A 26,447-nucleotide genomic window follows, 5' to 3' on the forward strand; every position below is an offset into this window, starting at 1 on the left:
CAGCATTAGTCTTCTTCTTCTGAAGCCCTTTTCCTCTGCCTGTTACAGTGAGGCCACGGGACAGCCCTGGACAGCCCAGGGTGGCCCTGACCACCCCCAGAGCACCAGGTGTGGCCCCCCAGTATCTGTGACAGTTTGGTGCCCCACTGCTCCCATCACTCAGCTACTGGTTCCCTTCTCCACACCCAGCAAGCTGGGGAGTGCCAAGGGACCAGGGCAGGGGAAGGGAACCATGAGCTGAGCAGTTTTACACCCAACACTGCCTTCAGTCACCATCACATCCCACGAGCAGCCTCCAGATGGACTCAGACTTTGTTGGGAGTCAGCAAAGGGAGAGAGGCTTCTGTCCTTACCCACAGACCCCAAAAGCTACTCTGGAACCACATTCCAGGGGTCCACAGTGCCATGGTGTTTGGTGACACCAAAATCACCCTTCTGAGAACCAGCAGCGACACGGAACACCCGCTCTGCTGAGCTGGGCAGCTGTGCCAGCTCGTGGCCTCTCCCTTGTCACCAGGAGCAGGGAGCCTGCAGAGTTAAAAAGGAGCAGCCCTGACACTGCTCTGAAGCTCCAAAGAAGACAATGTGGCATTTCTGCCATATTTCCCAATTATGTCAAGTAAGACATTTTGCACTCCAGAAGCCCTGTTGGCATCACTGCTTAGAACAGGATCAGGGGGAGCTTCTCCCAAAGACCAGGCAGGTTTGGAATCAGAGACAAGTGCAGAGAAGTTGGTGACAGAGTGACTGGCAGCAAAACTAACAGGCCAGACTTAGGAAATTAATACCCAAACACAAAACCCACTCAAGTAGGAAGTCACCACGTCCCAGCTCTGCACTGACCCACGTGGGATGTCAGAACCACACCTGGAACTGCACAGGTGTCACTGAAGTCCCCAAGGCAGATAGTGCCAGTCACCCCAGCAGGATCCCTGCTGGTTCTGTACCTGAACTTTGACTGGAAAAGCAAGATTAACCCAGCAAGGCCAATAGCACATTTGAAAGTCTGGGTTTAGTAACTGATGTCTGGTTTCCAGCCCCTGTGGAAGAGAAGTATTACCTGCTCCCTGCCAAAGTTTAGTGCTTCCCATCGCATTGCCCGGCCATCGTGCACCAGTTGGGCTGCTGTAACTTCATAAAACTGTCTCAGCTGGAAGAGGAAGTTCCTCACGTTTTCAGGACTCCAGGTGTCAAGAATGCTGAAGATATTTTCTAACATAACATTGGCAGCTATTTTCTTCCCTTCCACCACTTCTTTGTTTTTATCAAAAAATGCATCCCAAAGTTTTTTAAACCTAGAAGGCCTTGCACACACGATGTCATCGTACTGGTGCCACTCTAGAACAGCAACACAACAGGAAAACAGTCATTGAAATCACATCACCCTTCAAGCTGCCCACAGAAATACCCCCACTGGCCCATTAAGCTTCCAGCTGCAGGCAGGGCCATCTAACAGGAGTGCTGGTCCATGTGACATCACAAATCATCCCAAATCAGACCATGGATCACCCAAAGTGCAGGTCCAGGCTCACCTCCATTGTTGAGCCAGATGCTTTTTATCAACAAGCAGCGATTCACATGTTTATCTACTGGAGGCTTGTAAATGAACTCGTACTGCCCATTGTCACAGGTCACCCAGTACTTGTAAGGAATGCATTTATCCAGGATCTCTTTCGTGAGGGTTACAGTGCCTTCAATGAGGTATCCATGCTCTCCTAGATTCCTAGGAAACAAAAAACACAGCAAAGGCAGGCACAGGACATGTCAGCTGACCTACAGACTTCCTTTTCCATGCATCACTCCATTTTTAATCAGAATGGTGATTATTCCTTCATGAGAACAGTTTTATAACATTTTTTTTATAACAGTTTACACTGTGAAACCCTCTGTAGCAACACCCACCCACGGACACAAAGCCCCAGCCTTGAGGCACCACACTGATCCTGTTCTCCAAAGCTCTCCTGTGCCTGTGTGCCTCGAGGTACTCACTTGGTGCAGGTCATCTCACAGATGTTTTCCTTCCACTTTGCATAGGGAGAAACACCCTCAGCTCTGATGAACACTTTATGGGCCTCGGGGTTCAGTCCAAAGTCTTTGGATAATATTGCATGGAAATACACTGTAACACCCCCCTCACGGCTCACGGGGCTGCAAGAAAGGATCAGAAGGGAAACAGAAAGAATTCTCTTTTTCTTCTTTTAATTGCACAAATCATTATAAACCACAAATCAGATCTGAGCCACCAGCTGACTGGCTGCAAGACTCATAATTTCTGGCAGCAGGTCGCTCAGATTGGTGTTAGAGCAGGCCTAGTGCAAAGCCCAGTGCAGAAAGGAAACACGGGCTCCTAAAGGCCCAGCAGAGCCACCTGGAATGGCTGAGCTTTCTCCCTCCTCCAGCTCACACACATTAAAAACCCTCTTCACACCATTAATCTAAAGAGTAATGTGTGTGAAGCACGTGCTGCTCATAAGAGCAAGAAAGAAGAGGGTGATCTTGTTTTTATTCATCAGATGCTCGAGCAGGTTCAAGGACCACCTGTGCCACATTACCCACCTGTGCCACATTACCCACCTGTGCCACATCACCTGTGCTGCAGCTCCCACTGAACACTGGCTCTCTTGTGCACGAGCACTTCACCTCAGTTTTAAGGCAATTCTATCTCCACACATCCAAGGTACACCTAACCCCAGTACCTCAGTCCCCCACCTCAGTCTGGAGTCCTCCAGTCCTCCTCACAGCAACTCCTGTCAGTGAAGAATGCTGGGGAGCAGCGGGGCTGTTCTCACCTTTCCTTAATCTTTTCCACACGTTTCTGGTTGCTTTGCTCCTTTTTGTTCTTGCAAGTGTCTGCTGCAGCTGCAGCACCAGCACCATCCTTTCTGGCAGCCTCAGCTCCCTTGGTGGGACTGCTCTTCTCACTCACTTGAGGCATTTCCTTACTTGTGCTCTTATTTTTCTGCTTTGTGTTTTCATTCTGCAGCAGAGAGACAGACAATGCCCAGTGAAACAGGAGACCCTGGAAGTGCAACACCTGCTCAGCCAGGTGGGGATACCCAGCACTCACAGCACACCACCAGCTTCATCCTTCTGGAAACACTGATCCCCCACTGAAGGAAACTGCTGGTTAAGGAAAACAGTACACAGCGGAAGAGGAATCCAACCCCAACACACTGCCAAGCAGTCAGGCCAGTGAGCCCCAGGTGCCAGAGGATGGGGCATAAAGAAAGTGACGTGAGCCTGTGTGTGAGCAGAGCACAGACACCCACAAAGGACAAGGATCCCCTTTCCTGAGGAGATCCGAGTGCCCCCTGGAGAGGAGACACCTCCCAGCTCCCGGGGGCAACTGAGCGACCCCTCAGTGAGAGCAGGGCTGGCATTAACACCCAGGAGAGCAGGGCTGCAACGAGAACCCCCCATAGTGCTCCCCATGTCCCTGGGCTCGTGCTCCTCAGCTCCACTGACAGCACAGACGAGTCCCAGCTGGAAAGGGAAGCTTGGCCCAACTCCATGGAATACTCACCGGAGAGTTCTCTCCCACCTTGCCAGTGTTCCCTTTCTGCCTGGGGTCCTGTTTGTTCTTCCCGGCCTGTGGGCTCTGGGCCACAGGTGAGGACTTTGTGTCCGGTTTCCTCTTGGGCTCCTGGGCAGGAGGCAGCCCAGGGGCAGCACTTGCTCCCTGCCCTGCTGAGGCCACGTTCTTACTGCTGCCCTGGGACTGGGAACCTGCTCTGGTTTCTGGAAGCTGGCCAGGGGCACGACTGCCCTGTTCCACGTTAGCCCTGATGGTTTCTCCGTGCTCTGTGGTTCTTCCATCCCCCAGACTGTCCCTTGGGGCTGCAGAGCTGGGAGCTGGGGCAGCCTCGCTGGCGGTGCTGCTCTGCTTTGGTGGGGTCAGCACATCTGCTTCCAGGCTGGCAGGTTCCTTCCCCGGGTGAGCCAACGCCCCATCGCCTTCAGCTGTGCCTCCACTGGCACCAGCAAGTACATCAGCCCCGGGTTTTGCTGCCTCACTGCCGGGGGGTTGGATTTCTTGTGGAAAAACACATGTATCAGGCAATTCTGTGGTTTGAGCTGGGGCTGTGCTTAGAGGTGGCAGAGAGTCCTGTTCCCCGGAGCTAGAAGGACATTTCTTTACTTTATTCCTCTTCTTTTTCTATTAAAAAAAAAAAAAAAAAAAAAAAAACAGAAACAAACACCACAATGTCTGTTTATTCATTGTCAAAGAGAAATTCTTTGTCACTTCCTCCACTGCAGCAAGTGCTGACATCTTCCTGCAACACTGGGTAAACAGAGAGCGACCAGGAAGAGGAGGGACAAGACCAGCTTGTGAAATGCTAATAACTCCCGGGAATTCTGCAGTTTTAATATTCAAGCCCTGCTCAGCAGGAGCACGGGGCAGTGCTGCAGTGAACTGTGTGCTGTTTCCCCAGCAGCACAGGCAGTGCTGGGGGAGCTGCAGGCCCAGCACAGCAACGTCAGCAAACACAGCACAGCTCCCTGGAGGAACCCGGGCAGCAGCTCCCCGGCGTGGCCACAGGGACCTGCAGGATGCAGCCCAGCCCCAGAGAGGAGAGCAACAAGTCACAGCTGCTCCTCAGCACCGACCAAGAGCCTCACCTTCCTCTGTGATGTCCCAGCAGAGTCACCAGCCCCACACTGAGCCGTGGGCTGTGAGCTGTCACTTGGAGCTGTCACATCCTCCAGCAGCGAGGATCCCTCTTCCCCCTCCTGTGTTTCAGCAGGGGGAGGAGCCCCACCTGCAGAGCATTCAGGTGTGGTGTCTGAGGGGTTGATCAGAGCCCTTGCATTATCCATCAGCAATTCTCCCTCTGCCTCCTTTTTTTCAGTGGTGGAAGAAGGTCTGGCAGCACCTTCTCCCTTCACCTCTGATCCTGCATCAGGGACTGGAGGGAGCTGCACCTCTCTTCTCTCTGCAGTGGGAGCAAAGTTCATTGTTAAACTAGAGACTCACCCCCCAGTGGGGTCACAGAATGGGCTGGAAGGGACCTTAAAGCTCATCTTGTTCTAACCCCTGCCACAGGCAGGGACACCTACTAGACCAAGTTGCTCCAAGCCCATGGATGGGGGAGAAAAATAAAAAAAAAAGTAACACTCATGGGTTCAGTTTAGAAAGACAGTTTAATAGGAGAGAAAAGGAAAGGAAAATTATAATAATAACTAGAGAATATAGCAAGTGATGCACAGGGTGGTTGCTCACCACCCACTGACTGATGCCCAGACAGTCCCTGAGCAGTGGCTCTCACCCCCCCAGCCAAATCCCCCCAGTTTTTTCTTCAGCACAATGTCCTGTGGTCTGGAACATCCCTTTGGGCATTGGGGTCGCCTGTCCTGGCTGTGCCCCCTCCCAGCTTCTCGAGCCCCAAGCCCCTTGCTGGCCAGGCAGTGTGAGAGGCTGAGAAGTCCTTGGCTTAGTGTAAGCACCACTCAGCAGCAGCAGAGCCAGCAGGGTGTTATCAGCAGGATTCTCATCCTGAACCCAAACACAGCTCTGTAGCAGCTCCTTGGAAGAAAACTAACTCTGTCCCAGCCAAAGTCAGGACAGGAACACAGAGGAGCTGTTTTGTTGCTCCCTGTTCCACAGCTCCCACCAGCAGTGCCACCACTCCCCCTGCACAGCCTCCTGCCCCCGCCCCAAGGCCCTGCCAGCAGCAGAATAATTAGGGAACCACAGCACTGAGGTCCTGCTCCAACCCTGTATCTCCTCTGGACACATTGCCTGTCCAGCACTCACAGACCCCCAGGATGAGCAGTGACAGGACACTGGCTCCTCTCAGCTGTCACAGCCTTCTGGGCTGGCTGTGTGACCACTCCCACACAGCTGAGTCCTTTCCAGGAAGGCAGGGGAAACTCCCTTTTTATCTTCATAATTTTATCTAGTCCTTAAAAAACCTGTGAAAATGCAGCTCAGGGTCAAGTCAGGCAGCAGAGCAGATCTCTGCCTTCTGCAGGGGTTCCACAGGCTCCTCTGCACAGCCTCTACCCCAGTTATGAGTGCAAAAGCTTTGAATCTCAGCTGCTTTTGATGTCCTTCCTACAGCATTTCAGAGCTGGAGACCCCAGGTTTGTCACCCTGCCACGCTGGACTGCAGAGGGGTTTGCCAAGAACTGTCCTATCAGCGCTGCACTCTTAAGATACCACTTCTTCCTATCAACAAACCAAAAGCCATTCTGGTGGCCCAGGACATTCTGCCTTAAACAAATAAAGGATTAGGAAATATTTTCCCCACCATAACAGTGCTGTGTACTTAATTCTGTCACTGTTCAGAAAGGCAGAATTAGTGGGTTCTAAACATAACAACAAGATGCAAGTAGGATACTCTGGTTCAAGAGGGACTCAACCAGTCTTTGTAACACAAAAACCAGTCCCAGTCATTGGCAAAACAGAAATTAGTTCAACACTGGACACCTGTGTGTGGAGGCTGTGTGTAGCATGTGCCAGCAGCTGACTCACTTCTCTGTCCCCTAACAGTCACTGCAAAGTGAGAAAAACTGTCTCTGGTCAGGAACGCAAGGGGAGTTCGGGATGAGAGTTTGGGATGAGAGCTGTGTAATGCCCTGGGCAGAGCAGAGCCCGGAGCCACCCAGGCAGCAGGGATGAAAAGCACCAGGACACCGTCAGCCTCTGGTCACTGTGCAGCCCCAGCTCACCCACACCTCCTACCTGGGTCCTGGTCCCCAGGGACGGCGCCGGGAGCCAGCCTGGCCCCACACTTGCTGCAAGGACCGGGCGGACCATCCCCAGAAGCGAAGTGACACACTTGGCACTGCATGTTCCTGGTCGCAGGCCCTGCGGGGACCTTGGGAGCCACGAGGGGAGAGAAGGGGACAGGGCAGAGAGAGAGATACCGACATTAAAGTGTGATAATGGAACTTTGTCACATCACCCTCAGCCTGGCTCCGTTTTATCATCTGGAAACAACCTGTGACACCGGAGAGCGTGGGGGGGTGGGAACCACAGACGCATTAAAAATAACTAAGTACAAACAGCAGCTCCCCCTGCGCTGAGGCCTCGTGCAACGAACGGACCTGGGTCACACCGCGCTCCCCGCCCTGCCCGGAGCCCTGCGCGGGGCTGCTCCCGCCGGGCTGGGCTCGGTCCGGTTCCCCCGGGCAGGGTCGGGGGTCGGGCAGCAGGAACCGTCTCCCCCTGGGCTGGGCTCGGTCGGGTCCCCGCGGGCAGCGTCGGGAGCCGGGTCCCTCCGGGCAGGGTCGGGCAGCCGGAGCCGTGTCTCCCGGGCTGGCCAGGGTCGGGGGTCCCGGTCGGGGGTTCCAGGCTGGGCAGGGTCGGGGGTCCCGGTCGCGGTCCCAGCCCGAGCCCCGCCCGGGGCAGAGCTGCCTCCTGGGCGGGGCCTGTATGCAAACGAGGCGCGCACGCAGCCCGCGGATAGGCGGCTCTCCCGCCTCCTCCCGGTTTATATGCAAATGACCCCGCGGATGGGCCAATGGCGCGGCGAGGCGCCCCGCGGTATGCAAATGAGGCCCGTTATGTACCGCGGGGGGCGGGGCCGCCCTCGCTCCCGGGGGCACCGGCGGGGAGGGGAGGGGGGGGCACGGCGGGGAGGGGAGGGGGGGGCACGGCGGGGAGGGGAGGGGGCGTCCCGGGGAACGGGGCCCGGAGAGCAGGACGGGAGTGTCCGGGGACGGCCGGGCGCACCGGGGGATCGGGGCGCACAGGGAGGAAGGACTCCGGGGGCATCGGGGCGCACCGGGGGGATTCCAGGGGCATCGGGGCGCACCGGGGGATCGGCGCACAGCAGGGGGGCTCCGGGCGCACCGGGAGGCTGCAGCGCAGCCCGGAGACCGCAGCGCCGCCCTCCGCGGACCCCCAAGTCCCCCGAACCCCCAAGTCCCCCGACCCCGCGCCACCCGCACCGGAGCCCCCCGCAAGCCCAGGCCCGGTGCCCACCTCGTCCCGTCCCGTCACCCGCCGGCACCGGCAGCGCAACTCACCGAGGGGCCGGGCACCGGGCACCGGCACCTGCAGCGCCCGCTCGGCCGCCCCGGGCCGCCCCTCCCGCCTGGCGAAGTTTCGTTTCTCCGCCGAGCCGCCAAGTTTCGTTTCTGGCACGTCACGGTCCCCGCCCGGCCCCGGGCGACCCGGCCAATCCCTTCTCCGGCCACCTCCCGCGGGCGGCTCCCGACGGGGTCCCGCCCCGTCCCGTCCCCCATCCCGCCGGGGGCCTGGGGGGTCGCGGTGCCCGAGCGTGCCGGGACCGCCGGGTACCCACTGGCACCCCACGGGAACCCACCGGGCACCCCCAGGCACCGGCAAAGAGCCGCTGCCGGCGGGAGGGAGCGGGTGCTGCTCGCCGGGGCCGTCGGGGCAGCCCCGGTGGGACGGGCCTGGAGCTCAGCCCCTTCTCTGCGTTTCCCGCAGCCCCCAAATCCCCGGCGGAGCCCCACTTTTCCTGCTTTGGGCTGGTGGGGTACAGATACACCAACCCCCCACTCCTGCACTCCGCAGGCGGCTGGAGCAGGGCTGGGGGCCATGGGGGCAAGTGTGTTGCAGGAAAGCAGATCATGCTGGATCCGACAATCAAAAGTCAAAACTGGATCCAACAGTAAAAAGTGGGGATGCAGCTGTTGCCGCATCCCGGATACAACGAGGACCAAGCTGAAGACGGGCTCCCAGCACACCTGATCTCCACTAGCGTTCACACGGGTTTGAGCACACACGCTATTCCCACACAATCGGCCCTTTTGACCCCCTTACTCCTATTTTCCCACTCCCAGCATCACCAGAGTGCAGCAGGGAACTCACCACCCAGCGCTGCTCCGCTGCAGGAATGAACACCCCACGGCAGGACCTGCCGGCCCTGGCAGCCGTGTGGCTCCTCAGCTCCTCTGCTGCTCTTGCAAAACCTGCAACACGCCCCTGGCAGGAGGATCTGCGCCGGAGTGTGCCCTCGGGCTCGGATCATCCGGGCAGCAGCCGAGTTTGGTTTCAGTTTCTTTTCCTTGGAGTGCTCAGCAGCGCCCAGAAGTGAATTTCCCCATCCCACACAAAAGAAAAAGCTTTCCCCCAGAAACACAGAGATCACGCTGACTCATTAGCAATTCCTGATTTATTACACCCTCCCTGCTGGGTGCCAGCGGAGGGCTGCTCAGGAAAATTCAACTCCCGACCGTGCCCAGCCCCGCCGGGCTGCTGTAACAGGCTGCACCCCAGGGGGACAGCCCAGCCCTGCCCCCGGGCAGCGCTTGGCACAACACCCACAAAGAGGGATCAGTGAGGAGCACAGTCCCGGATGTTTTGCTGAGCTGCCACATGCCCTCGGGCTGGAGGGCAGAGCCAGCAGCCCTGAAACTCTCTGAGGAGAGCACACCATCGGTGTGGCCCAGAACATGAAAGATGTCCAGAATTAAAACAGTGGATTAAAAAAAGACAGCAGCTCTGTGAAGGAGGGACAGCTTTGCACTGATCACCGGGACAGGGAATGGTTTTGTCCCACTGATCCCTTCCAGGGAGTGCCTGCCCTCAGCCTGTGGAGGAGGCGAGGTGCCAGAGCCCCATGGTGTGGGACCAGCAGACCCCTGGTCCCAGTGCTCACCTCAGCCTGTGTGGGGTTGGGCTGGTGCTACTCTGCCCTCCCTGGTGTGGGACATGGGGACAGTCCATCCCCAGCTGCCCAGGAGCTGAGCAGGGGCAGGCGGTCACTGGGGTGTCACAGGACATTCAACCCCAGCACAAACAGTGACTCCTCGACTCACTGGATGAGCCCTGAGCTCTCAGTGGTGCTGGTGAAGGGGTCGGTCCTGCTGTCCCACGGCTCTGCTCCTCTGCACTGCTCTGGGCCAGGAAGGGGAGAAGCAAGTTAAGGCCAGACTTTTGTCCTGCTTTTAGCTGGGACAGAGTTAGTTTTCTTCCAAGGAGCTGCTACAGAGTCGTGTTTGGGTTCAGGATGAGAATCCTGCTGATAACACCCTGCTGGCTCTGCTGCTGCTGAGTGGTGCTTACACTAAGCCAAGGACTTCTCAGCCTCTCACACTGCCTGGCCAGCAAGGGGCTTGGGGCTCGAGAAGCTGGGAGGGGGCACAGCCAGGACAGGCAACCCCAATGCCCAAAGGGATGTTCCAGACCACAGGACATTGTGCTGAAGAAAAAACTGGGGGGATTTGGCTGGGGGGGTGAGAGCCACTGCTCAGGGACTGTCTGGGCATCAGTCAGTGGGTGGTGAGCAACCACCCTGTGCATCACTTGCTATATTCTCTAGTTATTATTATAATTTTCCTTTCCTTTTTCTTCCTATTAAACTGTCTTTATCTCAACCCACAAGTTTAACCTCTTTTCTGATTGTCTCCCCATCTCTCTGTGGGAGGAGCGAAGGGCTGTGTGGTGTTGAGCTGCTGTTGGGTTAAACCACGACAGCTCACGTGAATCCCCGAGGCTGAGGTGACCAGCTCACCTTCCCAGCAGCCAGGTCCCTGCAGCCCCCCCACTGCTGCTTTGGGGTTGACAAAGGTCAGACCCCCAGGTTCATCCTCCAGAGCCCCACTCACCAGCATCCTGAGAGAGCACCAGGGGCAGCCCAGAGCCTCACCTGCCTCCTCCCGGCTGGGGAAATGCTGGAATCCTTCTAAGTCAGCAGACAGGAGGACTTGGAGAACAGGGTCCTGAGGGCAGAGAAACTTGGGCTGGGGGAGCCCCTCCAGAGCTGAGCCCCCAGCCAGCCCAGAGCAGAGGATCCAGCCCTTCCCACCACCCACATCCTGCAGCCTCCACCTCTGTGGAAGGTGCTGAGATGATAAAGGTGCTACCAGAGGGGAGGCCAGCACAGACCATGGGGGAAGGCAGCCGGGCTGAGCCCATCAACAGGGACCCTCCCCAGGCTGTAGGGGAGAGGCAGCAGGGTCTGGGATGGGGCAGCAGAGCCTGGGATGGGGTGGCCAAGGTTCCACACACCTTCAGGCCACAGAAGGCCAGTGAGAGGCCGTGCTTGTGCAGCTCCTGCAGCAGCTCTGCCAGCCCCACCACCACCGTGTAATCAATGCTGCTGATGTGGCAACAGTCCAGGATGACGGAGCGTGGTGGAGATGCTGCTGGAAGAGCATAAGGTCACATCCCTGATGAGTCCAGAAATGGCCAGCCCAGGGGTCACAGCCCTCAGAGCTAGGACCACAGCTGGCAGGGGTGGGACCATACCTGCCAGAGCACGGCTGCACACAGTGTCCCGGAGGCACTCGATGGCTGGGAAGTGCAGGCTGCTCCCCGGCTGCACAAGGAGCATGTCCCCCTCCGACACCTGCACAGACCCCGGTGCAGGGGGACAAGTCACTGGGAACTCAAGGCTGTGACCTTCCCGGGGGGACAACTGCCCGTGTCACTCACTGTCCTCCCGGACGGAGGGGGACACGCAGGAGCCCCCATCCCTCAGGGAAAGCCCCTCCTGCCCACACCCAGCATCAGCAGGACAGGGAGAGCAATGCCTCCCCATCCTGCTCTCCAGTCCTGGGAGATTCCCTTCCTTGTGCTCTTTTAAAGAGGTCCCTGTGCTGCGCCCATGGCAGGCTGGTGACACGGGAGAGGGCACGAACAGGACAGAAGCATCCTGCACCCCAACACCTCACTGCCCTTATGAACCCCCTCCCAGATCCCTGGCGATCACTGTGGCCTTGCCACACCCAAGGGGAGGTGTGAAGCCCACCTTTATTGGGGGCCTGGCAATGGAGTAGAGCAGGAGAATTCCTGAGACCAGCACCCCGGCCACAATTCCATACTGGACCTCCCAGAAGCAGAGCAGGAACGTCACGCAGAGGGGCACAAGGTCCAGCCCTGCAAGACAGACAGCCCAGGCTCAGCTTTGGTTTGTCCTGGTGCCACAGGGCCCTCAGTGACAGTGCCTGCTCTGCAGGCAGAGCTGGGCTGCACCAGGGGATCAGCCTCCCCCAGCTCGTGCCCTCACTCTTAACCCGCCAGAGCGTCCTGAAGATCCCCACGTCGAACATGGGCAGCACGGCCGAGATGATGACGGCGGCCAGGGCCGCCTTGGGGATGTAGTAGAAGAGCGAGGTGAGGTAGGCCAGCGAGAGCAGGACCAGGGCACCTGCGGGACGGGGGGAGCCCCTGAGTCATGGGGTCCCTGATGCCCAGGGCTCCCAGGCAGGGGGGCCTGCAGAGCAGCCCACGGCAGGGTCAGGGCCCTACCTGTGACGAGCCCTCCCGCGGGGGTGCAGACCCCTGACTGCGCGTTCACCGCCGTCCTGAAAGGCAAAGCAACACGTCCTAGGCTGTGAGGGGGCCAGGGGGGCCAGGGGCTGACCCACCCACTGCCCAGACCCCCCACCCAGGAAAATCACTGACCCTGCCGGACCCCACCAGGGAGAAACATGAGCAAGAAACATGAGTGGCTCCCAGGCCGCAGCAGGACTGCAGAGCACTGAGACAGGAGAGAAGGTGGCCATGGGACACACGCACAGCCTGGCCACCAAGGTGGGCTGCTGGGACCAGGACATAAGCTCAGAGACCCACTGGGGTCTGCACAATCTTCCACCCAAGATCTTGCAGAGCCCCCTCACCCCACAGGCCCAAGTGAGTGTCCTGTGGGCTGGGGTCTGTCCCCCCTCCTGCTACCCACCGGCCGAAGCTGCCCGTGATGGGGTACGACGAGACGAAGGAGCCCAGGATGTTGGCAACACCTGAGGAGGGGAAGGAGAGGGGCTGGGGAGGCACCGCCAGGGCCATGAGCTGGGTCTGTGTCCCCATCAGCACCTCCTCCAACCCCAGTACCGGAGGCTGGATCAGAGCCTATCCCGCTGCGCAAGTGTGACTCAGACTGCTCTGGAAATTCCTGTGGGAACAGCTTTGGTGGGGGCAGCATGCAAGGTAAGAAAGGGAAATCTTCAGGGAGAGGTAGGACTGCTGAGATGGGATCTGGTGTAGCTCAGGAGCTCTGGGATACACAGTAGCACTGAAGCCAGACCCCCACCCCTGAACTGCTCCAAAGCAGTGTCTTACCCAGAGCCAGCAGCTCCTGGTTGGGGTCAATCCTGTAACCATTCTGCGAGGCTGAAAGAGATACCGGCATTGGCCCGAGACTGCCACAGGCACAACCCGCCACGCACACGGACTGGGGCCAGCACTGACTGGGACAGCGTGGGACCTGTCCTGGCACCCCTCAGGCACAGGAGCACCGAAACAACACCCACCTCCTGGGCCAATTTCAGCTGTGCTCCCTGCGGGACCCCTCCTGCCAGCCCACACGATGGAACGGGCTCGGCACAGGCAGATCTGCACCCCTCAGCGCCCTCGTGAGAAGAGCACCTTCCCCAGCACCCCGAGCCCCTGGGGAGACCCCTCCCCAGCACCCCGAGCCCCTGTGGGACCCCCCACGAGCGCAGGGCAGGACCCTGGTGCAGCCGTACCAAAAGCCTTGGCAATGGCGATGGTTTCCAGCAGGCCCATGAGCGGGACCACGGCCAGCCCGACCCCCATGTCCTGGGAGGGAAGGGTACGGTGAGGGAGGGCCGGGAGTGGCCTCATCCCGCTGTGCAGGGAGCCAGCACACGCAGGAGGGAGCAGAGCAGCCCAAGGGGAGCTTGGCCTCCACCAGCCACCCCGGCACTCACCTCCACCATGTTCAGGAAGGGGACGGTGCCGTTGGGCTCTGCCAGGGAGAAGCGTGGCAGCCGGAAGGCAGGGAGGCCCTGGGGGATGCTGCCAGTGAGCGTGAGGGGCTGGGAGCCCATCACCTGGAAGGAGTAAGCAACCAGGCCAGCAAACAGGACGACGAGGGCGTTGCGTGCTGCAGAGGAGAGAGAAACCCTGGAAACCCGCCCAGACCCCAGGGCAGCAGGAGGGATGGCTGGAGATGGGTATCTGAGCTGCCAAGGACTTCCAAGCCTTAGGAAGGGGCATGCACAGTGGCAGGACCACCCTTAGGACTTTGTCCTCCCCGACTCATTTCCCATGTCTCGGCTCCTGCCAACCTGGGCTTTACCAGTTTTGGGTTGTCTCTTCCTTGCCCCGAAGTGACAAGCCCCCAGGAGGGATGGCTGGGGGAGGGGACGGGGCAGGGGATGGCTGGCACACCTGTGGCAGAGATCCAGACGATCCGGCAGCTGATCCTGGCAGCCAGTGGCTCCGCAGAGGCAGCTCGGGGCAGGCGGCTCTTCATGGCCCGGAGTGCTGCCAGCGCGGCCAGGCAGGCCAGCCCCAGCACAGCGTCCCCAGCCCTGCAACAGCCACATCAGAGCCAGCCCACACGCTCTGGGGCACAGGAAGAGCCCCCCCAAAGCCCTGCCAGAGGGGGGTTGTGTCACAGTGCTGGGCAGGGACCGAGAAATCAGTCCAAGGTGTGACCAAAGAGATGAGGAGCGAAGTGGCAGAGCCTGAGACCCCACAGCTGCAGGGGAGGGAGTGGGGAAGGTGCCGACCTGGTCTCCCCGATCCTCCGCAGCGTCTCATACACCTGCAGGAAAAACTGCCGTGGGATCCCCTGCAGCCCCAGGATGTTCTGTGCAGGAAGACAAAGCCTGGTGACAGCCTGGTGACAACCCAGCTCAGCCCCAGCTGCCAGGTGCCTCAGCCCCTGGAGCCGCGCCGTCCCCCACGACCGCAGCCATTGGCCAACAGCAGCCTGCCAGCTGCTGGCAGAGGCTCTGATTTGGGGTAACCACAAAGGAAGTGTGGCAGCCCCAGCAGAGCCGCACGGCCTCAGGTCCCTGAGAGGCCACTGAGGAGCTGAGGGGCTGCAAAAAACCCCCTGCAGCTCCCATCACTGCAAACCCACCGTGCCAGAGATCACCCAGCACCCCCTGCCAGTGACCAAATCAAATGTCCTGGTTTTACTGCTGTCCTGGATGTCACCAGCTGCTCACAGGCAAAGGGTGTGTTTGGCTTGGTCTGCTCAGAGCAGAGCTCTCAGGGACCCAGCAGAACTGCTGGCAGGGGGTCTCATGACCCCTTTGGGGCTCCTTCCTCTGGTACCAAGCACATCACCCAGCCTGGTGCTAAATATCCCAGTTCCACAGCACTAGGAGACAGCTGGTGAGGCATCCAGGGCAGAGTAGATCCTACCTTGATCTGGTTGAAGCTAATAGTGATGGAAGCAGCTGATGTGAACCCTTTAATGACAGGGCAGGAAATGAAATCCAGAAGGAATCCTGTGTGGGATGGGCAGCACTGAGCACACTGCTGGCCCTGGTAGGCACCCAAACTGGGTGTTTGTGTGCACACAGAGCTGTCACAAGCATTAGCAGGATGACCTCAGCATCCTGGAAAGCTGAGAGGAGGGGGGAACAACTACAGGATGTATAGCAACATCCTAAAAATACAATGGTGCATGGCAAGAGCATCTCACCGAGGTGCAGGAGCGCCATGGCCAGCTGGATGCAGCCCGAGAGGAAGGCGAGCAGGACGGCATAGACAGGCTCATGGAACGCGTACGAGGAGACGAGCAGGGACATGATGGCCGTGGGACCCAGCGTCACGTCCTTGGCAGTGCCCAGGAAGAAGTAGACGAAGCAGCCCATGAAGGAGGAATAGAGGCCATACTGCAGGGGGGCAGAAGGGGCACTGGCACAACGCTGGGAGCTGGGAGAGGCCAGAAACCTCCCCGGCGAGGAGGGCTGGGCTGATCTCGGGTCACTCCAGGGCATTTGGCACACACAGGGCGTCAGGAGCTTCCTGCCCGCAAAACGGGCGACTGCACAGGGTCGGCCCTTGGTCGCCCAGCCCAGCCCAGCCCAGCCCTGCCCGCCACGCTGCAGGCGGCTCGGGGAGCGGGGGGTCCCCGCGCCCCCAGTCAAAGGCAGCTCAGGAAGAGAGCGTTCCAGGCCACCCTGGCCACGGGCAGCTCAGGGAGCGGGGGCTCCCCAGCTCCCTGCGCCGGCCCCGGCACCCACCTGCAGCGGCAGCCCGGCCAGCTCGGCGTAGGCCAGCGCCTGCGGCACGGCCGTGAGCCCCACGGCCAGCCCGGCCAGCAGGTCCAGCGGCAGCCAGGCCCGGCAGTACCGCGGGAGCCAGCGCAGCACCGGCAGCGCCGGGCAGCGGGACCCCGGCATGGCGGGGACGGCCCGGCACAGAGGGGACAGCCCGACCCGGCGGGGACAGCCCGGCACAGAGGGGACAGCCCGGCACAGAGGGGACAGCCCGGCACGGGCACCCGCGGCCGCAGCTCCGCTCCCGGGGGGCCGGGGCGGGACCCCCGCGGGGCCGGGGCGGGCCGGGGCCGGCCGTGCCAGCCCGCTCCGCCCGCGGGGCCCGTGGCTCCGCCCGGGCCGGATCTGAGCGGCCGGGGCCGCCCCATGTGACCGGGGTGAGGAGGAGCCGCCTCGCCCCGGTGTCGGTGCCGGTGCCGGTGCCATGCGGCTCTGGGCGCTGGCGATGCTGCTCGGAGCGCTCCGGAGCGGCGCGGCCCCGGCCCCGGCCCGCAACGTGCTGCTGCTCCTGGGTGAGTGCGGCCGCCGGCCCGGCCGAGCCCCGGAGCCGGTTCCGGGTCCGCGCCCGTCGCCCCCAGCCCGGGAACCCCCTGCCCCGCGGGTCCCGCTGCATCCCCTCCGCTGGGACGGTCCCCGCAGCACCGGCCCCAGCCCGGGTCACCCGCAGCCCGGGGATGCTGTCGGTGTCATTCGCGTCCCCCGGGCTTTGCCCCCGCGCCTGGTCAGGGACGCGCCCCGGGCTCACCCCGCACCCCTCCCGCCGCAGCCGATGACGGGGGCTTCGAGAGCGGCGCCTACAACAACTCGGCTATCCAGACGCCCAACCTGGACGCGCTGGCCCGGCGTGGGGTGGTCTTCCAGAACGCCTTCACCTCCGTCAGCAGCTGCTCCCCGAGCCGGGCCAGCATCCTGACCGGCTTACCACAGGTAGGGGCACCGCCAGCCCCCGGCATTCCTGTGGCACAGTCCCAGGACGGGGCGACCCCCCCTGTCTGCTGGCCCACCCTCTTCCCAGCCCCCAGGACCTGCTTCCCCCGCTCACACACTAGGAGCACGGCTGGATGTGTTTTGGGGCCGGGCTGGCAGCCCTTGTCCAACCGTGCTGTGTCCCCTCACCTGCAGCACCAGAACGGGATGTACGGGCTGCACCAGGACGTGCACCACTTCAACTCCTTCGACGGCGTGCAGAGCCTGCCCCACCTGCTCAGCCAAGGAGGTGTCCGGACAGGTAGGGAGCCAAAGGCAAAGGACAGGAGAAGGGAAACCCCCCCTTGGTGCACCAAACCCCAGTGAGCAAGAGAGCTTGGTGGCTAAACTGCCCGTGAGCCAGGGAACACCCCCTGGACCCATGCCTGTCCCCCAGGGAGGAGACAGTGGTAGCCATGTCCCCCCATCCCCCTGCTGCTCCCAGCACACCACTTGTCTCTGTTCGTGCAGGGATAATTGGGAAGAAGCATGTTGGGCCAGAGGCTGTGTACCCCTTCGACTTTGCCTACACAGAGGAGAACAGTTCAGTCCTGCAGGTTGGGAGAAATATCACCCGGATCAAAGCGCTCGTCCGGCGGTTCCTGCAGAGCCAGGACGAGAGGTGAGACAGCCTCCACATCCCAGTTGGTCTGGGTCACCCCATATCCAGAAGCCCAGACTAGGTGGGAGTCCTCCTGCCAGCCCCAGCTCGTCCCAGCAGAGGGTCTCAGGGGGTGTGGGCAGCCCTTTGCTCCACCACCTCCACCCTTTCCATCCCTAGGCCTTTCTTCCTCTACGTCGCCTTCCATGACCCCCATCGCTGCGGGCACTCCCAGCCCCAGTACGGGGCCTTTTGTGAGAAATTTGGCAACGGAGAGAGTGGGATGGGCTGGATCCCTGACTGGAAGCCACAGATTTACCACCCAGAGCAAGTGCAGGTGGGAACCTGTGGGTCTGCACGGGGCTGTGTGGGGCCCTGCGGGGGCTGCATGTGACGGCAGCCTCTGATGGAGCCAGGGCTGGCCCCCACCTCGTCACTGCCAGCAGCATTACAGGCAAGAGCTGGTGAGGGCCACCGTGGTGGACCTGTGACCTCTGTCTCCATGGTGGCCATGTGCCACTCTGCCCTTCTCCGTTTAGGTCCCCCCCTTTGTTCCCGACACGCCGGCTGCCCGGGCCGACCTGGCTGCCCAGTACACAACCATCGGGCGCATGGACCAAGGTAGGGGCCGCAGGGCCAGGCTGGCACTGGTGAGTGCTGCAGACCCTCCTGCCCCCCTCAGCTCTGCCCCTCCGTCCGCAGGGATCGGGCTGGTCCTGGAGGAGCTGCGGCGTGCCGGCTTCCACAACAGCACCCTGGTGATCTACACCTCCGACAACGGCATCCCCTTCCCCGGCGGCAGGACCAACCTCTACCGCTCGGGCACCGCCGAGCCGCTGCTCCTCTCGTCCCCTGAGCACCCCCAGCGCTGGGGGCAGGTCAGCCAGGCCTTCGCCACCCTCCTGGGTAAGAGCCCATGCCTGCAGAGCTGGGCTCGGGGGCTGTGGGCTGCTCCCCACACCAAAACCCAGGGTCTTGTCCCAGGGGCAGCCCTTGCATGTGAGAGGAGGGAGGACAGAACAGGGTCCTCTGTGGGACAGCATCCCAGGGCTCAGCTCTGCAGCTCCTCCCAGGAGCAGCCACAGCCCATGCAGCTGCAGACCCAAGAGACGTCTCTGGCTCTCTCCAGGTTGTTTCCTCCCACGGTGCCAGTCCCTCCTCTCACCCTTCTCTTCCCCTCCAGATCTGACGCCGACCATTTTGGACTGGTTCTCCATCCCCTACCCCTCTTACAGCATCTTTGGCACAAAGCAGGTGCAGCTCACTGGAAAGTCTCTCCTGCCAGCACTGGAGTCAGAGCAGTCCTGGGCCACCGCCTTCAGCAGCCAGAGCCACCACGAGGTGACCATGTACTACCCCATGCGAGCCATCCAGCACCGGCAGTTCCGCCTCATCCACAACCTCAACTACAAGATGCCCTTTCCCATCGACCAGGACTTTTACGTCTCGCCCACTTTCCAAGACCTGCTTAACCGCACCAGGGCCGGGCAGCCAACCCACTGGAACAAGACCCTGCACCAGTACTACTACCGGGACCGCTGGGAGCTCTTTGACTGCAGCCGCGACCCCACCGAGAGCCAGAACCTGGCCCCCGACCCCCGCTACGCCGACGTCCTCCAGCTGCTCCGTGTGCAGCTCCTCAAGTGGCAGTGGGACACGGGGGACCCCTGGGTGTGCGCCCCCGACGCTGTCCTGGAGGAGAAGCTGAGCCCCCAGTGCCGGCCGCTGCACAACGAGCTGTGAGCGTCACCTCTGCCGTCCCCACTGCTCTGCCACGGTCCCGTGCTCCTCGGGCACGAGGGGGTGGAGCGGGATCACAGACAGACCAGTCCCTAATCCCTGGGTGACACCACGAGGCTCTGCTCTCTGTATCACCCACACCACCTGGCCCCAGAGCACTCAGGGACCCTGGTGCCTTTCCTCCCAGCCAGAGCAGCCATAGGACCAAGCTGCCCCTCCGTAAAGCTTCTGGAGGACAGGGCTCCATTTCTCCCTGGAGCTGAGCACGTCCCTGCAACAGCCCCTGGCTTGGAGCCAGCAGGACAACAGGACAAGGGGCTCTGTGGTGCAGCCAGGGGGCCCCCAATGCTCTGGGAAATGGGGTGAAGCCTGTAAGGGGCACAGGCAGCCCTGCTGGAGACCCCCAGGCAGGGAGGGAACCAGGGTGTCCCAACCAGGGGCACAGGGCTGAGCCACAGTTCAGGACCAGCAGGGGCAGAGGGAACACGGGCACGGCCTGGGGCTGCTCCCAGCAAACAGCAGCTTTATTCATAGCACTGCTCACTCCCCCCCTGCACATCCCCCTCCCCAAAACCATAGCCAGGAGACTCCCCACAGGCCCCCCACAGGTTACCAGTCCCCCACAGAAACAGGTTTGCTGTCTCACAAGGCACTTGGGTCTTTTTTTCCCTGATTTGAGGATGATGTTTTCCCTGTCCCCGGGGGTTGTGCAAGTCCCCCCCTCCCTGTGCCAGTCCAGTGCACACACCTCCATCGCCTCATGGCAGCCAAAGTCCAGGAGCTGCGTGGTTGGGAAGAGCAGTGGCAGCTCTGGGTTGTCAAGGGATGGGATGGATTCAGCCCCAGAGTCAGGGGGAGCAGCGTGGCCTCTCCCTGTGACCGGTGGTGGCTCAGGACCAAGAGATCACAAACTGCTCCCACATCGGCAGCGACACAGGGACTCTCAGCACCTGAGGGGCAGAGGGAAGGGTTGGCAGCAGGCAGAGCCAGCTGGGAAGGAGCCTGGGAGGTGTCAGAGCCGAGGGAGGTGTCCTGTCCCCATACAGAGCCACAGCCTGGCATGGTCCCGATCCCACAGAGCCCCTGAGAAGGGCATCCATGGCAGGCAGCCCCAGGAGCAGAGCTGTGCTGCTGCTCCTCTCAGAGCTCCAGCCCCATCATCACACAGCCTTTCCTTCCTCCATCTCCCCATCCTCACTCCTGTCGTGGTCTAATCCTGCCCAGCCCCAGAGCAGTGGCCCAGCCTGTGCTGACAGAGCTGGTGCTGTGCCATCGCTGGGGCCAGACCTCGCCAGCCCCTCAGCTGTGTCCTGTCCCTTCCCAGCCACCACCCCTTCCCGGGGGGGACGAGCACTCACCTGGGTGTCACTGCGGTAGGAGAAGTCACTCACAATGGCACCGTTGGCCAGGACTTGCCGGGGAGGGCTGGGGACCCCCAGCACAGTCACAGCCTCCAGCAGGACCCCGTCGAGGTGGGGGCTCCCCCGCAGCAGCTGGCTGAGCACGGCACCCTGGGGGACAGCAGGGATGTCACCGTGTGCTCCTGGGTCACAGCCACCCCACGGGCACACAGGGCTGCCCTGTGCCCTGCTCCTCGTGCTGCCCCTCTGCCAGGCACTGAGCCCAGGGGGCCAGAGAGCATCCACAGTGCAAGGAGAGCAGCCTCTCCCCCTCCTAGGGGGCATCCTGAGGGGATGCTGACCCCTCCACCCCACCAGCTGCTCAGTCTGGCACTGTTGGCACCACAGAGCTCTGCACCAGGGCACAGTGCTGCCTGTGACCAGCAGGACCCCCCTGCCCAGATGCCCCCTCACTCACGTGCGTGGCCAGGAAGAGGATCTCAGTGTAGTCCCCCCTCTCAAAGGTCTCCCAGCTCTCCCCATCATCCCAGAACAGGTCTCCCCTGGCAAAGCCGTCTGGGGTCAGTGCCACGACCAGGGCCATGCCCCTCCTGCGGGACTGGGCAGTGCTGAAGGCAGGTTCCTGGGGCGTGGGAGAGGGCACAGCTCAGGGCACTGCCGGAGCCACGTCCCCTGGACAGTGCAGCCATGGCTCCCTCGGCACTGTCTGCTCTGCGGTGACGGCACTGCCACCACCCTAGGCTGGCCAGGCAGGGTACCACGGTGTCACCACAGAGCAGAGGGACTCACCTGCAGGGGCAGGATGTGCCCTGCACGGACATGGACATTGATGGTGTCCAGGGGTGCTGGCAGGAGGATCCACTGCCCTTTGCTGTGGATGGTGGAGTCCTATGTGGTGACAGAGAGGGAAGAGCAGGCACAGGGTGCTGTGTGGCCAAGGGGGCCAGCACTGCGGCCCTTAGATGGCCATGAGTGAAAGCAGGTGAGGTACAGGACCCACACACAGCCCCAGGGGACCTGTACCAGCAATGGGATGCAGGAATGCACACGGGGTCCCACAGCAAAGCCCCCCCCAGTCCCACAACAGAGCAGGGAACACCCACCCCTGCCAGGCTGTACCACGTCCCCACCGGGAAGTAGCCGCTGACTTTGGTCTGTCCTGCCTCCAGCACGGGGGTGACGAGCAGCCCCCCGCCCCACAGGAGCTGGCGGTCCACGGCCCAGGTGTTGGGGTCTGTGGGGAACCTGGAGGAGGGAAGGGCAGTGCCAGGGAGACCCTGCACCCACCTCCCCCTGAGCCCAGTGGGACGGCGCCCACCGGCCCCGGCTGGGCCAGCACTCACTCGAGGAAGAGGGGCCGTGCCACCGTCTCCCCGGCGGTGTGAGCCCGGTGGAAGAGGGTGTAGAGGAAGGGCAGGAGGGAGTAGCGGAGGCGCAGGGCGTTCCTCATGGCAGCCTGGGCGGCCGGGCTGAAGGCGTACGGCTCCTGTGGCTGCGGGGGAGAGACCCGAGGGGGACGCTCAGACCACACAGGGAGGAAGGACGGGTGCATTTCTGGGATGCAGGATGGACTCTCCCAGCCCAGGCCCAGCACCGAGGGCACGTGGCACTGCAGCTGCACCAGCCACCTTCCCATGCGTGCTCGCTCATCCCAGAGCCCCCCTGCCCGGCAGGGCGAGGGCTCCCGGGGCTCACCCGGGTGCCGTGGTCGTTGTGGTTCCTCATGAAGGGGTAGAAGGCGCCCAGCTGTGTCCAGCGCACACACAGCTCCTCGGACGTGTCGCCCGCGAAGCCGCAGATGTCGGCACCCACCAGCGGCACCCCGAACAGGTTGAAGAGCAGCACCTCTGGGGAGGGGGCACAGCGGGCACTGAGGCTCCACGGTGCCAGGGGACAGAGCCCGTGGAGAAGCCCCTGGCTGCAGGGGCAGCACAGGAGGGAAGCAGGGCTGGATGTGCCCCAAGTGCCCCACAGCCTACCTGGTATGGAGTAGTAGAGCTGCTCCCAGTTGCTGCCGACGTCCCCTGTCCAGTGCCCAGCGTAGCGCCCGTGCCCAGCGAACGTGGAGCGCGAGATGACGAAGGGGCGCTTGCCCCGGACCCTCAGCAGTGCACTGAGGGCAGAGCAGGGTCTGCTCAGCACCGCCCAGACAGGGAAGGCGCTCAGCAGCTCCCACGGCACACTGTGTTTGTTACACACCAAACCCTCCCTCCCCGCTCAGTGCCTTCCCTGTGCCCACACTGCCCACGCTGGGGCTCTCTGCCAGCTCTGGCATCCCCTGGGATGTGCAGGAGCCCAGCAGGAGCCCCAGGCTTACTTGTGGGAGGCGATGGCCTCAGTGAGCCCGTACAGGCTGTGCAGGTTGTAGTGGGAGGACAGGAACTGCTGGCTGGAGGCACAGATGGTCCCGGCCCGCAGGCGCCCCCCGAACACGCCTGCACCAGGCGGGCGGGGGCAAGGGCGAGGTCAGAGCCCACCCAGCTGGGACCGGAGCGTCCTCCAGGATCCTCCTGGCATCCCCACGGCCCCGGGAAGGGCTGGAACCCACTCCCATACCTGGCACGTAGGGGGGCTGCTCCAGGTTGTTTTGGGGGCAGCCATCCTGGGAGCCCTCCACGAAGTTCGAGGGCTCATTCATGTCCTGGGGAGGGAAAGGACGGGATGCCCTCCCTGCCACACTGGGGCCCAGCGGAGGTGCAGGGAGGGAGCCAGGGAGCCATAGCCAGCAGCTCTGCCAGGGCCACTCACAAGCCACATGCCATCAAAGGGCACTTGGTCGTGGAAGTCCTTCACCATGTCATGCCACCACTCGTGAGTCTCCGGATTGGTGAAGTCTGGGAAGACGGTTGGGCCTGGCCAGACCTGCGGGAGGGAGGCAGCAGTGGGCAGAGCCCTCCACCCCGCATACCACCCTGCCTTCTATCACAGCCACCCCCTGAGCATTTCCCTCTGGCCCTCTGGCCCCCTTCCTCCCATGGCCCTGCTCAACCCCCCTCCCGCAGGGCTTGGGCTGCTCCCACACACACCTTCCCGACCAGGGGCTGTCCCGTGGCATTTCGGATGAACACCCCTCTCTTCAGTCCCTCGTCGTAGGGCCTGTAGGTGCCAGGGGGTCCCGAGCTGCTGATCCCAGCATCCTGGCAGGGCACAGAGCCGGGGCTTCACCAGCAAGGGCAGGGAACGGCCGGCCCTGCCTCCCTCAGAGGAAGCTCCATCACTGCCCTTGGGGCAGCTGCAGCCCCAGTGCCAGCCCACCCGTGTGGGTGTCACTCACCACGATCATGATGTACCTCAGCCCGCAGCGGTGGAAGTCCTGCACCATCTCCGGGTAGTCCTTAAAGCTTTTCTTGTTGAAGGTGAAATCCCTCTTGGCATCTGCGTAATCCAGGTCATTCCACTGCACATCCTGTGAATGGTGATGCGGGTGGAGCAGGGACTCCTGCACAGTGCCATGGGACCCTCACCCACAGGGGCTCCCATCAACCCCCCCCCCCCGTGGCCGCTGTTGGACAGAGGCTCCGGGGACAGGCCCAGACCTACCAGGGGGAAGCGGGCTGCTGTCATGTTGGCCACGACCTGCCGGGTGATGTCGGTGGAGGAGTAGCCCCAGCGGCAGAGGTGGAAGCCCAGGCCCCAGTACGGGGGCATGAAGGGGAACCCTGGAAGCGGAGGGTGGGTGCTGGCAGGGATGGCCCAGCATCACGCTGCCCCACAGCCCCACTCTGCCACGCCAGCTCTGCCACACTGCTCACAGCACCCACGCCCCCGCTCGTACCGACGACGTCCAGGTACTGCCGCACCACACTCTTGGGGTCGGGGCCCAGGAAGATGTAGAAGTCCAGGATCCCCCCCGTCGTGCGCCAGGTCAGGGCTGGGCTGGGCTGCAGGAGCACGTCTGGGGAAGCACAAGTACCAGAGGAAGAAGCAGCTGAGGACAGGGACGGGGCCCAGCCCTCGCCCCGGCACCTCCACGGGACTCACCCATCGCGTTGCTGTTCAGCAGAAAGACCCCGTGGGCTGACCCGTCGTCCTCCATCACCAGGTAGAAAGGGTGGGAGCCGTAGAGGTTGACCTGGGGCTGGAGCAAACCACCTGGTGTGGTGCCAGCGAGGCTCTGCCAGAGACCCTGGCACCCCCCCACCCCTCGCCTCCAGCCAAGAGCACCATCACGGCTTGGGGTGCAAACCCAGGGCCTGTGGCCCCAAACACTGCTGAGTCAGAGGAAGAGCCCAGGAGTGCCAGGAAGGAACAGCTCCTGAGCAGCACAGAGCCCCAGGGGACAAAGCCTGGCCTGGGGACAAGGGTCCCATGGGCTTGCCTGGGGCTGAGGCCAGGTCCCAGAGCTGAACCAGCACAGGCACCTCTCCACAGCCCCAGACTAGATGTGAGAGGCCGTGGGGCCACCTTCACAAGGCCAGATGAGCATCTCCCCTCCCCTCAGCCCCGCTCCATACTGCAGGCGCCATGTCCCGGTTCCAGAGGGTGACCCTGGTCCATGTTGTGTTGAGGATCAGCGGTGTCAGGTGCTCCCCCAGCCCAGAAATGAAATGGGAGGGCAGGGAGGTGGAGATCTGCAGGAACTGGTCTGCGAAGAAGAGGGGGGCGACGGTGGTGTTCAGCCTGCGGAGAAAGGGAGGCTCTGGCAAACAGCCGGGAGGAGGGAGACACACCGAGCTGCGGGCCCTCAGCACTGGAGAGGGACGCGGATGCTCATCACCATGTGAAACAAAACCAAGTTTCAGCTGAGCTCCGGGATTCCTGGTTCCCTTTTCAGCCACCGAACTGCAGAGGGCGTCAAAGCAAAGCCCGCACAGCCACCAGCTGCCGCCCCGCTCCTGTCACCAGTGTCCCCTGCCATCACCAGTGTCCCCTGCCATCACCAGTGTCCCCTGCCACATCCCTGCTCCCAGCCCGTGCCCTGCGGGGCCGCCTGGGGTTCCCCTTCCAGACTGAATCCCTCGGGAAGGCGAGGGGGGCAGGACGGGCACTCACAGGACTCTCCCGCCGCGCTGCCGGCACACGACGAGCCCGAAGGGGTCCTGGTTGACCTGCAGCCCATAGAGCGTGGAGGGGGCTGCGCCGCCCGCCCGCGGCGTGTCCAGCGGCACCTCATAGCGCTGCCGGGCCGGGTCCCGCAGCTGCGGGGACAGAGCGGGGACAGAGCGGGCTCAACGCGGGGACAGAGCGGGGACAGAGCGGGCTCAGCGCGGGGACAGAGCGGGGACAGGGCGGGCTCAGCGCGGGCCGGCCGCGGAGGGCCCGGGCGGGGTCCGGGGCGCACCGTGAAGCGCAGGCGGGTCGGGGTCTCCAGCGCCAGGTCCAGCCGCAGCTCGTCCACCGCCGCCGGCAGGAATGCGGCGGCCACGCGGCGCAGGCGGGCGGTGAAGCCGCCGGCCGTGGCCGTCAGGTTCTCGGCGCGGTAGCTGCGGTACCCGCGGGGGAAGAAGCACCAGGGCGGGCCGGGGCCGGGCCCGGGGCTGTAGCAGCAGCCCCGCGCCTCGCAGCCCTCCCGCGACAGCAGCCGCTCGGGGCCGCAGTCGAAGCGGCCGCCCGGGGACACCTCGCAGGCGGCGGGCGCGGGGCCGGCCCGGGCCGCGGCGGGGACGAGCAGCGCCAGCAGCGCGGCCGCGACCCCCGCGCACATCGAGGCGGGACCGGCGAGAGCCACGCGGGACAGGGACAGGGACGGGGACGGGGACAGGCACCGGGCTGGCACTTCCCCTTCCCACCCCCGCCCCGCGGCGCTGCCGGGGTTGGGCCGTAGCCCCGCGGAGAGCGGGGCCCGCGGAAAGGCGGGGACAGCCCGGCCCCCGCCCCGGGGCGGGACAGGGAGGCGGGACCCGGCAACGGCCTGGGGCAGCGAAAGTGAAACGTAA

The 26,447-nt window shown here is 62.5% G+C and overlaps 4 protein-coding genes across 8 annotated transcripts in view; 1 reads left to right on the forward strand and 3 right to left on the reverse strand.

Annotated features, from left to right (window-relative positions):
* The window catches only part of RNF213 (ring finger protein 213), a 48,294-nt gene extending 39,379 nt beyond the window's left edge, over window positions 1–8,915 (reverse strand). Inside the window, exons 1-8 of one of the 3 annotated variants that reach the window (XM_064676223.1) lie at window positions 8,786–8,915; window positions 6,686–6,821; window positions 4,621–4,934; window positions 3,524–4,156; window positions 2,790–2,977; window positions 1,990–2,148; window positions 1,533–1,723; window positions 1,061–1,338 (exon numbers count right to left, since the gene is read on the reverse strand). In XM_064676223.1, the coding sequence (XP_064532293.1) occupies window positions 1,061–1,338; window positions 1,533–1,723; window positions 1,990–2,148; window positions 2,790–2,977; window positions 3,524–4,156; window positions 4,621–4,934; window positions 6,686–6,794 (1,872 nt within the window). In that variant the 5' untranslated portion in view covers window positions 6,795–6,821; window positions 8,786–8,915. Of the gene's footprint in view, window positions 1–1,060; window positions 1,339–1,532; window positions 1,724–1,989; window positions 2,149–2,789; window positions 2,978–3,523; window positions 4,157–4,620; window positions 4,935–6,685; window positions 6,822–7,050; window positions 7,341–7,974; window positions 8,209–8,785 lie in introns of those variants that run through there. The other 2 variants (XM_064676221.1, XM_064676222.1) reach the window with 2 other exon arrangements.
* Window positions 8,916–9,071: 156 nt separating this feature from the next.
* SLC26A11 (solute carrier family 26 member 11) lies at window positions 9,072–16,406 on the reverse strand. Of its 3 annotated transcripts, none has more exons than XM_064676235.1 (16): window positions 15,868–16,406; window positions 15,324–15,516; window positions 15,041–15,126; window positions 14,398–14,477; window positions 14,054–14,196; window positions 13,591–13,766; window positions 13,387–13,459; window positions 12,980–13,030; window positions 12,600–12,660; window positions 12,170–12,225; window positions 11,928–12,068; window positions 11,670–11,797; window positions 11,168–11,267; window positions 10,928–11,061; window positions 10,566–10,638; window positions 9,072–9,814 (listed from the first exon to the last, which is right to left on the reverse strand). In XM_064676235.1, the coding sequence occupies exons 1-16, from the start codon at window positions 16,327–16,329 to the stop codon at window positions 9,732–9,734; spliced, it is 2,040 nt and encodes a 679-aa protein (XP_064532305.1). In that variant the 5' UTR covers window positions 16,330–16,406; the 3' UTR covers window positions 9,072–9,731. The 3 variants fall into 3 exon arrangements, with proteins under 3 accessions (XP_064532305.1, XP_064532304.1, XP_064532303.1); XM_064676234.1 differs by having other exon boundaries at window positions 10,928–11,064; window positions 15,868–16,344; XM_064676233.1 differs by having other exon boundaries at window positions 10,928–11,064; window positions 15,324–15,649; window positions 15,868–16,286.
* On the forward strand, window positions 16,306–19,858 carry SGSH (N-sulfoglucosamine sulfohydrolase). Its single transcript, XM_064676236.1, has 8 exons — window positions 16,306–16,415; window positions 16,670–16,830; window positions 17,026–17,131; window positions 17,341–17,491; window positions 17,651–17,807; window positions 18,010–18,091; window positions 18,173–18,376; window positions 18,654–19,858. The coding sequence occupies exons 1-8, from the start codon at window positions 16,328–16,330 to the stop codon at window positions 19,211–19,213; spliced, it is 1,509 nt and encodes a 502-aa protein (XP_064532306.1). The 5' UTR covers window positions 16,306–16,327; the 3' UTR covers window positions 19,214–19,858.
* GAA (alpha glucosidase) lies at window positions 19,717–26,281 on the reverse strand. Its single transcript, XM_064676229.1, has 19 exons — window positions 25,853–26,281; window positions 25,564–25,709; window positions 25,026–25,191; window positions 24,553–24,649; window positions 24,347–24,466; window positions 24,112–24,230; window positions 23,846–23,977; window positions 23,598–23,708; window positions 23,320–23,433; window positions 23,128–23,212; window positions 22,889–23,006; window positions 22,551–22,684; window positions 22,267–22,418; window positions 21,915–22,063; window positions 21,675–21,816; window positions 21,361–21,459; window positions 21,029–21,193; window positions 20,569–20,721; window positions 19,717–20,160 (listed from the first exon to the last, which is right to left on the reverse strand). The coding sequence occupies exons 1-19, from the start codon at window positions 26,213–26,215 to the stop codon at window positions 20,101–20,103; spliced, it is 2,625 nt and encodes an 874-aa protein (XP_064532299.1). The 5' UTR covers window positions 26,216–26,281; the 3' UTR covers window positions 19,717–20,100.
* Window positions 26,282–26,447: the final 166 nt, after the last annotated feature.

This window comes from Pseudopipra pipra, chromosome 19 (genome assembly GCF_036250125.1).
Source record: "Pseudopipra pipra isolate bDixPip1 chromosome 19, bDixPip1.hap1, whole genome shotgun sequence".
In the NCBI taxonomy this organism is placed as follows: Eukaryota; Metazoa; Chordata; class Aves; order Passeriformes; family Pipridae; genus Pseudopipra; species Pseudopipra pipra.

Coding starts and splice junctions, on each gene's coding strand:
- SLC26A11 (XM_064676233.1), bottom strand. CDS start 16,271: ATGGGGCGGCCCCGGCCGCTCAGATCCGGCCCGGGCGGAGCCACGGGC. Junction 13,460..13,590: donor CCTTCCTGAACATGGTGGAG/GTGAGTGCCGGG, acceptor CTTCCCTCCCAG/GACATGGGGGTCGGGCTGGC. Junction 11,065..11,167: donor GTGCAGCCGTGCTCTGGCAG/GTATGGTCCCAC, acceptor ATGCTCTTCCAG/CAGCATCTCCACCACGCTCC.
- SGSH (XM_064676236.1), top strand. CDS start 16,328: ATGCGGCTCTGGGCGCTGGCGATGCTGCTCGGAGCGCTCCGGAGCGGC. Junction 17,492..17,650: donor CTGCAGAGCCAGGACGAGAG/GTGAGACAGCCT, acceptor TTCCATCCCTAG/GCCTTTCTTCCTCTACGTCG. Junction 17,808..18,009: donor ACCACCCAGAGCAAGTGCAG/GTGGGAACCTGT, acceptor TTCTCCGTTTAG/GTCCCCCCCTTTGTTCCCGA.
- GAA (XM_064676229.1), bottom strand. CDS start 26,215: ATGTGCGCGGGGGTCGCGGCCGCGCTGCTGGCGCTGCTCGTCCCCGCC. Junction 25,710..25,852: donor CGACCCGCCTGCGCTTCACG/GTGCGCCCCGGA, acceptor CTGTCCCCGCAG/CTGCGGGACCCGGCCCGGCA. Junction 24,231..24,346: donor GCAGTACCTGGACGTCGTCG/GTACGAGCGGGG, acceptor CTCCGCTTCCAG/GGTTCCCCTTCATGCCCCCG.